The sequence below is a fragment of the Camellia sinensis genome, chromosome 9, assembly GCF_055761805.1.
Source record: "Camellia sinensis isolate YWXY chromosome 9, ASM5576180v1, whole genome shotgun sequence".
Lineage (NCBI taxonomy): Eukaryota > Viridiplantae > Streptophyta > Magnoliopsida > Ericales > Theaceae > Camellia > Camellia sinensis.
In genome coordinates this window covers 36,456,072-36,473,784 of record NC_138969.1, presented here as the reverse complement: position 1 = coordinate 36,473,784, position 17,713 = coordinate 36,456,072, and the positions used below count along the sequence as shown (strand labels likewise).

The following is a 17,713-nucleotide window of genomic DNA, read 5'->3' as shown; positions in this document are numbered from 1 at the left end:
TAACTAGCACTACCAAAAACCCACTTTACCGGTTACTAACCAGAAGGGAAGTAATACCTCCTCCGCGCATAGTTTTGATCTTTCACCCCGGACACTCAAGCCAACTTAATCAATTTCATCTACACCTCCTATCCGGACTTACCACCGTATTTACCCCAAAACAATTGCATGAAAACTTATTTCACAACATGCTTTTCTCAATGCAAAAGTTTTCAAATCCAATAATCGAAATTTACTACAATTAAATGAATTGAGATGAAAATGCAACAACATCAATGCAATGCAATATCCCTTCCATTAACAATTCTATCTCATGATTTAACCATGAAGATCCATATCACCAATTTCCTTATTTCCAAGGTGATTTCACAAGAGAACCATCTATCTAACCAAGTTCATCAAAAATAACAATGTTTCCACATTTCTCTTATTCTCAACACATTAGTCATTTTAAGACTAAAACAACATTGAACAACAACTTCCAATATCAACACATTTTCATTTTTTTTTTCCTTTTTCATGAAACCCATCATTATATATATATATATATATAAGAAATTTCACCATTCTTTACTCTTTTGGCACACAAAATAGTATTTAGGCAATATCAACCATGTATTCTCAACACATTTTGAAAACTCTCAAATTTTAGGTTTTTCTCACCACAATAACACACACAAATCACTTGCGAGAATTTCTTCAAAAAAAAAACTAACTCTTCTTCAGTCAATGTAGTTCAAGCCCTCAAGGAATTATTCCAAAAGAGACATGAAAGCAAATCTACTCCCACACTACCCACATTGTTGAGCCAAACATCAAGTTTCAAGATTCACGAGAGAAACTCCGAAAATTTAATCAAAATCTTGCAAAAATATACATATAACTCTAAGAAATCCCCTATCTCAAGTTTGAAGAAGAAAATGAGATGAAATCCTTAAAATCGATGGTGTTAAAACATGATCTTCACCACACACAACGAAGCCCTCACTTAGCTCTCCAAAGTTTGTGAAGGATAATGGATCAAAACCCCAATAGATTGTAAGAAATTAAGAGTTTTTGGTGTTTTCATGGAGGTTTTTAGAGAGAATGAGCAAAATGATTTTAGAGTGAGAAGAATATGTTTTAAAAGTGATACACATAGTCCAAAAGAGAGAAAGAAAACAGAGTTTTCGGACCCAGGCCCGTCCTGTACGTGCGACACTTACCCCCGCATATGCAGAGCGTGCCTCCCGCACATGCAACCCTCATTCCTGCACGTGCGGCTCTCCCATTTCGCACCTCCTCTCGCACCTGCATATAATGCAGTAAGCAAGCCCAAAATTCCCCTTTTTCCTGCACGTGCGGCCCCCATCCCGCACGTGCAGCTCAGCCCTTAGCCCAAAAAATTTTCCAACTCAAGTGCAAAACTCCCGGATTCAACTTTAAGCCTCCTGAAACAAATGAAACTCAACACCAGATAAACAACAGCAAGCATTTTGAGAAAGGCTCCCAAACACAATAAACCCAAACGGTTAACAAGGTTCCAAGTTAAACTCGTCACTCTAACAAGGGCAAACCCAATGCAAACAAAGAGAAATGAGACGGATAGCATACCCAGTCATCACAATTTGTTAGGCGATTAGAAATTTGATGGGACATAATGTAATTTCAGAACTATATAAGATAATCCATATTTTAAACTACTCTTAGAATGTGTATTTGTTATTAATTAGTAATAAAATTATTGTATTAATGGCACTTAAACATTTAATTTAAGCGATGTTTGATTTTGACTTTTTGGTTAAAAAAACACAAAAGACAAAATTGGTTACCTAAGTCAATAAGATAAAATGTCACATTCAAACCATAATCATTGCACTTTCTCTCACAAAAGTTAAAAAAGCCAAAAACAAAAACCAAACGAGGCAAAAAAAGTCAGGCTAAAATAGTCAAAAAGCTAAACTATTAGCTCTTCCCAAACGAAGATTTAGTTAAAATTTTGAATACTGCAAACCCATCTACTTTATTTTATATGAGCCAGGTTAGAGATTATATATTCTTTCTTAATTTGAAAAGTAACTTAAAATCATTCAAACAAACCCTCATGCGTTCACGGTTCAATGAAACTGTTCATGAAAAGAATTTTGACTGCGATGTAGAGGAGCTGTCCTTTGATGAGAACGAAACAAGCTGCATGATCCTAACTAAAAAAGAGGATGTAGATATGAAGGAGGAGAAAAATGGCATCCCTTAGGTTAAAATCCCAACAAGCTTGTTGAAGAAAGTCAAAGAACCATGGGAAAATTGTTTGATAGTCATATTATTGGGGAAAACTATAGGATATAAGTTGTTTATGGCCAAAGTCAGCAAAATCTGGGGTCTGCAAGGTGACTTCGAAGCCCTAGATATTGGCCATGGTTTCATTATAGTGAAATTTGATATGATGGAAGATTATACTAAGGTGTTCACAGGTGGACCCTGGGTAGCCATGAATCACTATGTCACTATTCGAAGATGGCAACAAGATTTCAAATCGGATGAGGCTGAAGAGGATACTACAGCCATGTGGGTGCGATTTTCTAATCTACCCATCAAATACTATAATGAGAAAGTCCTATTCCATATCGTGAAGGTATTGGGGACTCCACTGAAGATTGACATCAACACAGCCAAGGCAGCAAGAGGATGGTATGCTCGGGTTTGCGTTGAAATGGACCTTCGCAAGCCGCTAATCTCCCAAGTCGCGATAGGTAAATATATCTACAACGTTGTATATGAACATTTGCACTTATTCTGCTGTTCTTGTGGCAGGGTTAGACACCGGAGGGAAAGCTGCAGTGATAAAACCTTGTCGGAGACAACTCTACAAGGACCAGGTGCCGCTGGGAATGAAGAAAAACATGAGGCATCGCACATCATTGATCCCAGCCCAACCAAATTTGGGTCATGGATGACAGTAACTGTAGACACCCCATTTTTTACCGTCCTCAAGACTTGGATGTCATCGTTTGAACACTCGGTGATCATCTATGTTCGTGTTCATTTGGAGATCCCGAAGGACTCGGCTGCGCGCCTTGCCTTAGGATCTCTCGACTTGACTGTCTTTGTGCTTGGTTGTGGACCAAGGACTTGTGGTTTTTGCACCTGAAGGTAGGAAGTGGCTTGTTAGCCATCCCTTAAACCCACCGGCCGTGGCATGAAGCCACCGGCCTTGTTTTCTTTCTACCGACCAATTTTTTGGTCGGTCGGCACAGATATTTGGTCGGTCGGCCCTTTATTTGACCGATTGTCTCTTTTTCTAGCCGGTGCCTCCTTTTTGCCTTTTTCAGGCATTTTGCATGCCAGCTGTGGCAGTTGGAGTGGACGGACTTGTCCTCCATACACGTATATGGAAAACTTGCACCCTTTGCACCTTTTTTGCTCTAGCTTCTTGGAGAAGCTTGCACCCTTTGCCTTAGCTTCCTTGAGAAGCTTGACCCCCTTGACCCCTTTTGTTTAGCTTCTTTAAGAAGCTTAGGTCTTTATCTTGCTCTATATAAGAGAGTCTTCCCTCTCCTTTGAAGAGGTTCAGCAAAAACCAGAGATATATGATATATACAACTTTCTCTCTCTATATCTCCCTCTCTCTCTCTTCATTTGTGTGTGTTAGAGGGCCTAAAAAGGTGTTTTGTTCTTAGTTTTGCACTAAGGCACCTAGTATTACACCATACTTGGGTTATTGAGGTGTTGAGAGGTTGTTCTTAGAGCTTTTAAGCTGGTTTTGATCAGAAAAGGGGCCTGAGTTGCTGTTCTTCAAGTGTTCTTTAAGGGTGAGCATAATTACTTTATATTCTTACACTAGCTTTTAACCCACTTTGCATGCTGTTTTGAGCTTTGTGTATAACTGATAAAAGTTCTATTTTTTGATGTTTAAGATGTTTCATTAAGGTCATTTTGGTGTTGGGGGTTGACCTCCCCCTCTTAGGCCTTGTTTGGCCCCTTTTGTGCCTTCTTTGTTGAGCTTTGGAACCTTTTGTGTATTGGCCTTCTCACCACTAAAATCCAGTGGATTTTTAGTGGTGGTGAAGGGGTCTTGAAGTCTTGTATAGGGGAGGGACACCCCTCTCCCTTTGTGTCTCATTTGTTAATGTTTTTGGTTCATAAGGGTAGCATACATGCTTAGCTTTACTTAGCTCCATTTCAGAGGTTTTTGCGTGTTATTTGGTCACATTGTACCTCTGTTTTTGGTCGGATTGATGGTCCATTACATGCATCATACACTTGTCTAGTAACCCCCTTTATTGTCATAACATGTGTCATGCATTTGCCCCTCTATGCTTGCATGTTCTAGCTTGACTTCATGAAGCTTTTGGTCATATTTCATCATGCTTGAGGTCTGTTGGGTACTGATTTGATCATGTTTGCCATGTTTGGTATAGCCACCATGCATTTTAGCTTGTGAGCCTTGAGTGTGTGAGTCATTAGCATGCTTTAGTTGGGTTATTTCAGTGATTTGGAATCATTTTCCATGCTATTTCAGTCCATAATCCATGCTTGTATGCTTGCATTCATCATCATTTCCATGCTTTGAAGAGATGCTCTTTTGTGCCTTAAAATGAGTCATTGTGCATGCCTATGTGTTTGAGGCTTTGGGCTGCCATATCAGTGGATTTTGGGGCTCCTTTTTGCATGTTAAAACTCTATTTTGCATTGATTAGTCCATGCCATATGTGGTTGGGGTGGTTATAGTAGAGTGCCCTCTTTGTGGCCTTAAATCCCCCTTTGTTTTGCATCCATTTCTTAGCATGTTTTAACCATGATCTATGCATGCTTTAGTCTTGTTTTGGAGTGCCTTAGGACTGTTTTAAGTTATTTTGGTCCTTTGGGGTTTGGTTGACATAGCTATGGTTTGGACCCCTTTGTTGGCTTCAAGTTTTGGTCATTGTTGCATGCCTTACTTGCATAACATGGTTGATTTAGCATCACCCTCTATACACTTTCAGAGTTTAACATGTTGGTCTAACGTCCATGTTTATCATCTTTTGTTTGTTCTTGAAAGTTACCTTTTGTGCCTTAGCTTTAGGCCCATTGGTGTACATGTTTGCATGAGCATTTATCTATCATTTCCATCACTTTTGGCCACTGTTAAAGGCAAGGCTGAGGCCTGCCCTTTGCGGTTTAAGCCCACCATTACATGTTTGTTACATGTTTGTTGCATATTTGGTTCATTGTGTGTTGTCACATGCTAATTCCATCGCGTATTGTTGCATGTTTGGCACATTGCAAACTTGCAAGATACGTTGCACCGCATTTGGCATGCTTTGTTAACTTAGCCTCATACTGCATATTTGAGTCATGTTGCATACTTGAGCCGCATTGCATACATGCATTACATCTTGCTTGGTTTGGGGTGTCAAACCATGCATGAGGAATGAGATGTGTTCGTACTTAAAATGACGAAACACGTCTCAATCCTCGGTCGCCAATGCCCCTGATCACAACATGATAGGGCGTGAAGCATTCATTTGTTTTGTTGCATTCATTTACATTGATTGGCAAACTTGGTGCCTTTGGCCATCATGCATCGAGATGCGAGATTGGTGGCTCGAGGACCAAGGGCCACACTTCATTGAGTCCATAACATGATAGGGAGTGTGGCCATGCATACATTGCTTTGAAATTTCCTTGCCATGCACTGTCTGTCCACTACTGGAGCAAAAACAGGATTCTACAAGAATAGATGGCCGGCCGACCACTTTTAGTGCCGACCGACCGTCAGAGTCCAGCCGATGACCCAATTTATGGTCGATGATCACATTTACATGGTCGGTGGTGCTTTTCATTGGCCGGTGGCATTCCAAAATGATCAGGGAATGGTTCAGAGGTGCCTCAAGAATTTTCACATCCCTCAGAGGTGCAGAACAGTGCAAACAGAGGCAACAGTGGCATGGTAACGGGTTTTCGAGCAAGGCAAATCGAGCATGCATCATCCACGCATTCTGAGGCAGAGCTACGGCGGTCTCTTTAGTTTCATATTTAGGCTGTTTTTGTAATTAATTTGTTAATTAATTAGAAGTTTTGTAATAATTAATTAGCTAGGATAGTTGATTCATTATTTGGCCTGTATTATTCTTTCAGACCCTCCGAGCGAGGGCAATTGTGTAATAAGTGTGTGTGAATATGTGTATGTCTTCCAACTCCCACTTCTTTCTCCCTTTTATTTACCTACTTTCAATGGTTAGTATTAGGGCATATTTAAATTAGCATACCTTATGCTATGCATGCGTGCATTCATTCATTTGTATTGCATGTACCGAGCTCGGCGCATCATACTAACTGCATGGTATTTCAATTCCAAGTTGAATACATGTTATCTGTTGCATTTCATATGCCATGTTTAGAATAGCCGAGCCTATCTAGGTTGCATTTTTGCATGTGTTACATTAAGTATTTCAGCATAGTTAGGATTCATGCATGTTCACTAACTAGTTTCTGTTTTGGCTTGGAGTACTAGGTAAGCATTTACGCTTTAGCATCCTTGCATGTGTGTGAGTGTTGCCATGATAGCATGCTTACCATGAGGCTATTTGCGTATGTGATATAACTGCCTGAATGCCTGTGGGTGAAGGTTAGATTGCTTGAATTGGGACAATTCATTGAAATTCGTATTTTAGCCTACTTGCGAGTAGCAAAACTCAAATCATTTTTCCGGACAAACGGATATGCAATGCTTTGTTCCAAATTAGGCGATCTAGTCTATACTTGTTTTGCTGTGCGCATCACATAGTAATTCTAGCTAATTAACCGGAATTAGAACACATGTGTTTTCAAAAGCAAGATATCATGTTTAGTAGTGGCCGATCTTTGATCGGGCGAGCGGGGGTGCTCATAGCTGACCTTCCCAATTGTACCCAAGTTCCCGAGCCGAGGCAACTTTGGTGATGACGGACACGTGGCCTTAGGCACGAGTCAGGGTTTCCTAAATTCCCCCACAATAAAATATTTAGGTGGCGACTCTGTATCTGGCAAAACAATCCATGTTTGGCACTTCTTTCTCAAAAATCTGTTTTCTAAAATGATTTGTTGGACTTGGACTCTTTGATGATTCATCGGTCTTGCATTGCACTCCGCGAGATTAGATACAAGACCGTGACATTGAGTTCAAACTGTAGTGAGCCCCAAATAAACAAAACGGGATTCCCTCCCGGGACGTTCGGGGACGTCTACAGTAACCAAGTCTAATAGGAAACCAAGAGGCCCAAGCCCAAGAAACGACAACACTCAACAAAGGAATAGATTTGAAACACTACAAGAAGGAGGAGAAGACCCTAATGATATCAAAGCCCAAGCAAGGAATGAAACAGGCCGAAGAGGGAAAGCCCAACTGGAAGGGCTTTAATTATAGAGCTAGACCATATGAGAGGAAAAAGGAGTCTAACAACTCTGAGATAGCTAAAGCGAAGAAACTAAACGAGATTAGACTGGGCAAGAAAAATGATACTTGCATGGAGATTCCAGATTAAGGAACAGAACGAGGGGTAAGTGAGACATCAATTCATCAAAACCTTTCAGAGCAAGAGCCTACTTCTCTGCCAGTGGTTGAGGGCAACCAGGCTCCTAGCCAGGTCAACGGCCCATTTCAACCACTCCATCTCACATAATCTATAGAGAGACTCACTAAACCCAATATAAGAGAACCTCCAGATAAATATGGAAGAGAAATGAGAGAATTACCCTACGGAGATGCACACCATGACCGAGAACATAGTGCTAGAGTGCTTAACACCAGACAAAGAAGTGTTTCACCTCATCACCTCCGAATGGTGGAACGAAGGAACAAAGCTGAGAATCCAACCGTGGCGACCAGTGGATACAACCCAGATATGCCACTACATCTCAATGAACCCTCAAAAGTCGATGGAAGTGAACCTTCAAGCCATAAGGGGTTACCTAAAGCTGAATGATCAGGAACCGTTACCCTCTCATAATATACCTTCCATGGATTTGTTAGTTTGGAACTGTAGAGGGGTAGACAACAAGAGATTCAAGAGGAACTTGAGAGAGTTAGTCCAAATCCACAAACCTGATATTATTGTGCTTATGGAAACCAAAGTTGAACTTATAGCTATAAGAATGTTCTTCAACTGTATGGGGTTCACTGCTTCAACTCATGTTGACCCTGTTAGCCGGAGTTGAGGTATTTGGATGCTTTGGAAACTAACTGTGGTAAACGTTCGTGTTGTTGAGGCCAATTCCCAACAAATCATAGCTACCATCTCTCGCCAAGACTATCAAGATTGATTACTTTCGGCTGTCTATGCAAGCCCTAATGCAAGGCAAAGAGATGAGTTTTGGGATCATCTTCAGGCACTTGCACAAACTATGAAAGAGCCTTGGCTAGTAGCTGGTGATTTTAATGATTTCACATCTGCTAGTGAAAAAGAAGTCTCTCCAAATCCAACACTCAGAGCCTATATCAGGATCGAAGAAGAAGTGAGAAATTTAATGAGAGACTCAATAACTGCAAGCTCATGGATTTAGGTTACACTGGGCCAAGACTGACTTGGAGTAACAATCGTAAAGGTTGGGCTAATACTATGGTGAGACTGGATAGAGCAATGTGTAATACTGAGTGGAGAATCATATTTCCAGAAGGATCTATTCGAAATCTTCCTCGTACGTACTTAGACCATTCTCCCATGATAGTGTTCACTCAAGGTAAGTCTCCTTTCAACCCTTCTTATAAACCATTTAAATTTTTGGTAGCTTGGATCACTCATGACGATTTCACTTCTATGGTAACTAATAGTTAGGGTAAACAAGCACCCTCTCTGTGTAAGAAACTTGAAACTCTAGCCCAAGATGCTAGTCTTTGGAATAAAGAGATTTTTGGTAACATCTTCAGAAGGAGGAGATGGTTGTTGGGGAGAATTGAATGGATTCAACATTCCCAAGCTCAGCATTATTCCCACAATCTCCATAATTTAGAAATTGACCTGGTGGATCAATATAATAAAGTTTTTAATCAAGAAGAGCTTCTTTGGTTCCAAGAATCCAGAGCCAGATGGATTACTTAAGGTGAGAGAAACACTCGATTCTTTCACCTTATAACTCTGGCCAAAAGAAATAGAAGGAATATTGAGATGCTTAAGAATGATAATGGGGTTTGGATAGATCAACCTGACCAGCTTAAAGACTTGATACTCAATCATTTTACTAACCTTTTTACCTAGACCCTTAACTGCTCTCTAGACCACTGGAACAACCTGGTGGCCTGTAAGCTGAACATTGAGGATAATACTGAGATTACTAAAGCCATCACTAATGATGAGGTGTGGAGGGCTGTGAAATACATCAGTGCCTTCAAAGCCCCTAGTTGTGATGGGTTCCAAGTTGTGTTTTATCATAAATTCTGGTCTGTTATTGGTAATTCTATCTGTGAGTATGTTAAACACTGTTTTCAAACCAATCACATCCCTAGTGCTGTTAATAAAACTTTAGTAGCTTTGATTCCTAAAATTGAAAATCCTAAGAATGTAATCAGTTCAGACCCATTAGCGTATGTAATGTGTCTTATAAAATCATCTCCAAAATTATTGTTAGTAGGATTAGACCCTTCCTGGATAAGATTATGCGACCTAATCAAAGCAGCTTCATCCCTGGTCGTAATACCTGTGATAACATTATTCTGTCTCAAGAGATTTTGCGTACTTTGAATCTTAAGAAAGGTAAGAAGGGGGGTATGATTCTAAAAATTGACTTGGAAAAAGCTTATGATAATATTTTTTAGGATTTTCTTAAGCAAACTTTGGAGGAATTTAATTTGGATAGCAATTTTATTGAGCTTATGATGTGTTGTGTCACCTCTATGAGCATTGCTATCATTTGAAAAAGTGAACCTCTACAAGAGTTTAAACCTCAAAGAGGTTTGAGGCAAGGAGACCCTCTCTCTCCCTATCTGTTTGTTCTTTGTCTTGGAAGACTATCAAATATGGTCAGTTTTAAAGCAGAGGAGGAAAGCTAGAAAGATGTGGAAATTTCTAGGGGTGGGCCAAGTCTGACTCATCTCTTATTTGCTGATGATCTTATGCTTTTTGGTCAGGCTACTATGGCCACCTGTGAGACCATCAGAGAAGTCATGGATGAATTTTGTAGTATTTCTGGACTGAGAATTAACTCACATAAGTCTAAGCTCTTTATCTCTCCCAATGTTGATGGCAAGAGAGCTAGAGAACTGAGTACTATATGTGGGATCCCACTGTCTATGGATCTAGGGAAGTATTTGGGTGTGCCTCTATTGCATGGTAGAATGAATAGAGGGTTGTTCACTAATATCTTGACTAAAATGCAAAAAAAATTGTCTGGATGGAAAGCTAATACCTTATCCATGGCTGGTAGAGCTACCCTCATCAAATTTGTTACTTCTGGTATCCCTAGTTACACTATGCAAACTATACTTTTACTTATATCTGTCTGCAATGACATTGATAAGCTGAATAGAAATTTTCTCTGGGGTCATACCTTGGAGAAGAACAAAATACATCTGTTTAAATGGGATGTGGTGTGCAATATGGAAAAAAAAAAAAAAAAGCGGGGGGGCTTAGGAATCAAAAAAGCTAAACACCATAACCTAGCTTTGATCTCTAAACTAAGATGGAATCTTATTAGTCACAGAGGTGGTTTATGGTGTGATTTTCTTAAAAAGAAATATTTAAATCAAACTTCATTCCATGACTGGAAAAGAGGGAAAAATGCATCTCATGTTTGGAGAGGCATTTTGAATACCAGTCTCCTTTTGAGGAAAACTGTGAAATGGGAAGTGGGTGATGGGCAATCTATCAATGTTTGAAAGGATTAGTGGTGTGGTGCTAGTTCCTTTGAAGCTTCTATCTTAGGGACTAATCCTCACTCCCAGAACACTTTCTCAGATTGTGCTAATGTGAGAGAGTTGCTGGGGAAGGATAGTAACTGGGATAAGCCTTTTGTGAATTCCAATTTTCCATCTCAATTGGCTACTATTATCTTGGAATATGCCCCTCCAAGAAATTTGAATAGGGATCTCCCTCTGTAGAAGGGGACTCCAGATAAGACTTTTTCTGTCTCTGCTGCATATGAGCCTATTTTGAATACCAATGACAAGGAAGACGACTAGAATTGGCTGTGGAAACTCAGAGTGCCTCAGAAACTTAAAGGTTTCTTGTGGATTGTGATGCATGAAAAACTACTCACTAACCACATGAGACTGAAAAGAAATTTAACTCAAGATGATAAATGCCTCAGTTGTGCTATGATTGAGGACATCCAACATCTGTTTAGAGACTGTTTTAAGGCCAAAGAAGTTTGGCTTGCTTTGTTCAACAGATAGTGGTATTTTGATATGAGAAGGAAAAGTTAGATGAAATGACTCATGAATAATGTGAAAAATAAAACTCATTTTAATGCAGACCGTTCTTGGTATCTAGTATTTATTGTAGCTTTGTGGAAAATCTAGAAAAAACAAGAATTTGTTTGTGTTTGAAGGAAAAACCACTGGCTATCGAGAGAGTGCCAATTCATTTTAGTTTACTCTAGAGAAATACATCTAGCTTTCCTCAACTCTGTTCCTGTTTCTAGACCAGCTTACCAATTTGTCAATTGGAAATTCCAACCTGTAGGGAAACTGAAGTTCAATACTGATAGAAGTAGGACAACAGGAGGCGGTGGAGGCTTTGGAGGTCTGATTAGGAATGAAAGAGGAGCATGGGTCTGTGGCTATTATGGAAAACTTCAACCAGGGACCAATCTGGAAGCAAAGCTCTAGGCAGTGTACAAGGGATTGACAGTAATCCTGCAACAAGGCTTAAATGATGTGACTATCGAAATGGATGCAACCCAAGTTGTGCACCTGATGGAGGAAAACATAGCTGAAAAATGCCCTTTCAAGAGCCTTGTTGTAATAACCCACATTCATGTCTTAGTCATGTTCATGTGCATTTGCATGATTTTGTCTTGTTAAGTTTGCATTTGTAGACTTTGACTTGTTTTGCCTAAGTAAAGGTCCTTGTCTTGTTTTGTGTTTATGTGATTCGCCTAAGTGTTGTATGCATGCTTTGTTCCTTCCTTGCTGTCTCAAGCCTAGGTCATGTTAAGCCTAGGTCATGTTAAGCCTAGGTCATGCCAAGCCTAGGTCACACCTTTGAGCCTTTTACACCTAGGCCATTGAGCGCCAACACCTAAGACCATCTTGGAACCACTTTGGTTGACCTCCACCTTCACCCTGGCATATTGGCCGAGATGTCATCATCTAGGCCGAGATGTTATCATTTAGGCGTCCTATATCTTTGATCCTTACACCTAGCGATCTTGTTCCGGGACTGGTATGACCTAGACCAAGGTGTGGCACATCTAGGCTGAGGTGTGGCACAGCTAGGTCAAGTGTTATCCTTCCTAGCTGAGATCATTGAGACCTTACTTGCCAAAGCCTATGTCCTGATCCGAGATCATTGCCTTGTCAGAGTACCCATGTCATCTTACTTGTTATACACCCTTTGTCATGCTCTTGTCTTGTCATTCAATCACCTTTTGAGGAGACCCAACCAAACGTTGCCACGTGTCCCAGCAGAGGGTTAAGTCTTCTGGCAGTAGAGAAAACATATCATTTGCTATATCTTTGCCCTAGAAGAGAAAGAAGCTCTAGAAAAGAGGAATAAAGGGTTCTTAGAGAGAAAACTAGATTTCCAAGCTTGATCCTTAGAGTTTAAACCGTTTGATCCGTGTTTTGAGGTTAGATTCTTGATTTACTCTTGTTGTTCTTTATATTGATCCGATCGCATTGCATGATCTAGCATGATTCATGAGCCATGTATTGATTTAAAGTTTGGTTTTAGAAAGGGAAAATGATGTTCTTGTGTTCTTGAAGAAAAACCATGTTTTGATCCGAAAGTTTGTATCAAGATCCATGTTTTTGTGTTTGTTTTCATGAAATCTCCAAGTATGGGTACCCAGGTCCATGTTTTTGAACTCATATCATGAAATCTCATATTTTGGAACAAGAAGTTATGATTTTAGCATTCATGTTCTTCATGTTCATGTTCTTCAAGGGAGGAAACCCAGATTTCTAGACTTCACCTCTCCCTAGGTGTGGTCACCGAGACCACTCTTGCCTAGATCTCACACCTAGACCAAGCATCATATCTCACCTTGGCCTACCTTGCATAATCACTTGCACCTTAGCCTATCTTGCATGCACACCTAGGCCAACCTCTGGTAATATCAGATTACTGGCCATCACGACACCATTCTACTAGGGGCAAAATGGGGTCGTGACAGATTGGTATCAGAGCACAAATTCCTTATAGCACGATTATTCACACACACTTTGAGTCCTAAAGAGCATAGGATTTCCCTTAGATTGATATTAGGGTTGCATCATATTGCTTGCTACTTGACAAGATGTGCATCATCTCTGCATGATTATTTGTTACTTGCATATATGCCTTTTTGTTCATTTTGTTTTAAAGTCACATTTTGCATACTTCTAGCATCATGAGAAGGGGTAGACCTCCAGCTAGCTGAGATCAATCCGAGGACAAGTTAGACAGATTAGAAAGGATGGTAGAGGGTTTGGCCCATGAGTTGCGGCAAGCAAGGCAACAGAACACTAGTACTACATCCACTCAGGCCGAGCAGACAAATGGCTGACATGCAGTTCCACCTCCACCTCCTCCAGTGTCGCAAGTGCCTCCACAGCCAGCTTTATATGGGGATGACACAATAACTTTGATCAAAGAATTCAAGAAGATGAATCCACTGAAGTTCCATGGAGGTATAGAGCCGTTGAAAGCCGAAGCATGGGTTTTGGAAATGGACAAGTTGTTTGAGATCTTTCCTAGCACCGACGCTCAGAAGGTGTCATTGGCAGCATTCACATTGGACGACGACACTCGTAGGTGTCATTGGCAGCATTCACATTGGACGACGACACTCGTAGGTGGTGGATGATGATCCGAAAAGGTAATCCAGACTTAACTTGGGCCAGATTTTTGGAGTTATTCTATGACAAGCATTTCCCTCTCAGTGTCCGAGATCGCAAGACCACAGAATTCCAAACTTTGACACAGGGTAACAAAACAGTGGCTGAATATGATTGTTCTTTCACCGAGTTGGCAAGGTATGCATCTCACATGGTCAATAATGAATACAGGAAAGCTAAGAAGTTTGAGAGTGGACTTCGAGGACCAATACAAGATCGGGTTAATATGCTCAACATGCCGACTTATGCCGGAGTGTTAGATAAAGCCATCCTAGCAGAAGCTAACTTGAACAAATACCAGAGTTCAGGGGAGAATCAGAGAAAGAGGCAGGATTATGATAATCGCCAAGCACCGTCCGATGTCAATAAGAAGGTAAATGTGGGTAATTCAAGCAACTCAAATCAGGAAAGTGGCACCAGGCCGACATGTACAAGTTGCGGGATGCAACATTTTGGAGTTTGTCATTGGGCATCTGGGGCATTCTTTGAGTGCAGTGAGATGGGGCATCATATTAAGGATTGTCCCAAGGTAAAGGCTAAAGATGGTAAGAAGAGATGAGAATCTGACATCTAGAGTTGTTTTTGGGGCAACGTAACTTAAGTTCGAGGACCAAACCTCTTTAAGGAGGGTAGACTGTAATAACCCACATTCATGTCTTGGTCATGTTCATGTGAATTTGCATGATTTTGTCTTGTTAAGCTTGCATTTGTAGACTTTGACTTGTTTTGCCTAAGTAAAGGTCCCTGTCTTTTTTTGTGTTTATGTGATTTGCCTAAGTGTTGTATGCATGCTTTGTTCCTTCCTTGCTGTCTCAAGCCTAGGTCATGTTAAGCCTAGGTCACACTTTTGAGCCTTTTATACCTAGGTCGTTGAGCGCCAACACCTAGGACCATCTTGGAACCACTTTGGTTGACCTCCACCTTCACCCTAGCATATTGGCCGAGATGTCATCATCTAGGCCGAGATGTTATCATCTAGGCGTCCTAGATCTTTGATCCTTGCACCTAGCGATCTTGTTCTGGGACTGGTATGACCTAGACCGAGGTGTGGCACAGCTAGGTCAGGTGTTATCTTTCCTAGCCGAGGTCATTGAAACCTTACTTGCCGAAGCCTATGTCCTGATCCGAGATCATTGCCTTGTCAGAGTGCCCATGTCATCTTACTTGTTATACACCCTTTGTCATGCTCTTGTCTTGTCATTCAGTCACCTTTTGAGGAGACCCAACCAGGCGTTGCCACGTGTCTCAGCAGATGGTTAAGTCTGCTGGCAGTAGAGAAAACATATCATTTGCTATATCTTTGCCCTAGAAGAGAAAGAAGCTCTTGGAAAGAGGAAGAAAGGGTTCTTAGAGAGAGAACTAGATTTCCAAGCTTGATCCTTAGAGTTTGAACCGTTTGATCCGTGTTTTAAGATTAGATTCTTGATCTACTCTTGTTGTTCTTTAAATTGATCCGATCGCATTGCATGATCTAGCATGATTCATGAGCCATACATTGATTTAAAGTTTGGTTTTAGAAAGAGAAAATGATATTCTTGTGTTCTTGAAGAAAAATCATGTTTTGATCTGAAAGTTTGTATCAAGATCCATGTTTTTGTGTTTGTTTTCATGAAATCTCCAAGTATGGGTACTCAGGTCCATGTTTTTGAACTCATATCATGAAATCTCATATTTTGGAACAAGAAGTTATGATTTTAGCATTCATGTTCTTCATGTTCATGTTCTTCAAGGGAGGAAACCCAGATTTCCAGACTTCACATTTCCCTAGGTGTGGTCACCGAGACCACTCTTGCCTAGATCCCACACCTAGGCCAAACATCGTATCTCACCTTGGCCTACCTTGCATAATCACTTCCACCTTAGCCTATCTTGCATGCACACCTAGGCCAACCTCTGCACACCTAGGCTAACCACTGCACACCTAGGCCGACCATGGTACACCCTTGCCGGCACCTTGTAACACCTCGGCAGGCAGCTGCACATCGAAGCCTAGGTAACCACACCTCAGCCAAGAGGTGTGGGACCTCGGCCAAGACTTCCTGAGTTCACCCAGCTAGGTCATTTTTGCCTAGATCATCTCTATGCATCCATTCCAAGACCTGGTTGGTACCCAGCATGTTTTCCCTAGAAGAAAAACAGTGTTTTAACTCCCAGCACATGTTTTACTTTGTCTTGACTTGGTTTTGGAAGAAATGCCGAGATCATTTGCACTTATGCAAAGCTTATTTTGAGAATGCATTTCATATCCATCTTTGAGCATCTCTTCTTGTCTTCTTGAAGTGCATTCAATGAGATTTATTATGTGCTTGTAGGTCTTAGATTCTTGCTTTAATCCTTACACCCAAAGAGCTATGTGAATGGTATTTTTAATAAAGCTATGTTATAAAGTTTTGATAAAGCTTTGCTTCATTTTGGAAAAGTATTTGATCAAGTATGAATGATTGTCCTCTAATTTTTGTATCAAGTAGTATGTTTGTTTTGATGACATTCTTGGAAAGTCCTTAGTACTAGGGGACTATAATGCAACTAGTACCCTTGTTTGAGATATCTCCCTTGCCACCGACGGTCTTGTACGGGTGGGTTTGTCTAATCAATTCCGGGTCAATTATTTCATTATTTTGTCAGGAATGTCATCCCTTGTATTATGTAGATGTTATTAAACATCTCAAGAAGATTTGAAAGACTTTGATTGATGAACTTGATTCCTCCCATGTTTTGTTACAAGCTATGATGTGTATCGTTTTAATAAAGATCTCGGATATCATTTATTCAAACCTTTATATCATTCACTGAGTATCCAAGCTCACCCTCTCCTTATATATATGTAGGTGACGAGCAAGAAGGCGGTGACGCCTAGATATATTTTGCAAGCTGTTTTGGATTCATGTTTTGTTAGCATCTTGAAAAGTATGCTTTTTAGCTTTTGGTTATGTCTTTTGTATATGTCGGCTTGAGAAGTTTTTTGATCAAGATGTAATATTTAAGTTTGATTCATTTGTATCCAGGATGTAAAACCACGTTATGTATGACATTTCATTTGATCTATACGCAACTCTTATAGACTACTTAGATTTAAATTTATAGCTTCCGCACTAGGGGTGTTCGCGGATCGGTTTTGTGTGGTTTACGGTTCGGTTTTGACCCACCCGCATTTATGCGATTTGGGAAAAAATCAACCCGCAACCGCCCGTAGTGCGGTTTGCGGTTTGTGCGGATACAGTTTGTAGATGTGTGGGCGATTGCGGATGGTTTGCGGTTTACATTTTTTTCTTTAAAAATTAATTTTTAAGTTTTTTTTTTCCCATCGAATTTAGGCATTAGATTCATTTTATATATTTGTGATCATTTGACAATAATTTTTTGATGAGTTTACAAATAAAAATTGAATATCACTAGCATTTTTGCCATGAAAAAAATGTATATCAATGCATTAAAGGTTGTATTCAATTAGAATTGCTAGTTCAGTAATCAATAATCAAACTAGAAGCTTCATCGACCACCAGAAGGAAAATTTTATTAGGAAAAAGTGGATGAGTCATCAATGAAAATCATATAAGAAACCAAGTTTAGGACTTGATAATTCTACCACATTAAGAAAGTTGAGAAATACTTAAAAATAAGGATCCTAGTGTCATAGAGAATATAATGGTGCTCCTGTTAAAGTTACAATGTTGGTATATAAAAAATAATAATAATTAAAGTTTGGGCGGTTTTTGCGGGTTGCTGGTTTAACACGCGACCCGC

The 17,713-nt window shown here is 40.2% G+C and overlaps 1 protein-coding gene across 1 annotated transcript; it reads left to right on the top strand.

Moving 5' to 3' along the window:
* Positions 1-2,332: 2,332 nt before the first annotated feature.
* On the top strand, positions 2,333-2,933 carry LOC145799350 (uncharacterized). Its single transcript, XM_082888912.1, has 2 exons — positions 2,333-2,729; positions 2,791-2,933. The coding sequence occupies exons 1-2, from the start codon at positions 2,333-2,335 to the stop codon at positions 2,931-2,933; spliced, it is 540 nt and encodes a 179-aa protein (XP_082745038.1).
* The last annotated feature ends 14,780 nt before the right edge of the window (positions 2,934-17,713 follow it).

Coding starts and splice junctions, on each gene's coding strand:
- LOC145799350 (XM_082888912.1), top strand. CDS start 2,333: ATGGCCAAAGTCAGCAAAATCTGGGGTCTGCAAGGTGACTTCGAAGCC. Junction 2,730..2,790: donor AATCTCCCAAGTCGCGATAG/GTAAATATATCT, acceptor TTCTTGTGGCAG/GGTTAGACACCGGAGGGAAA.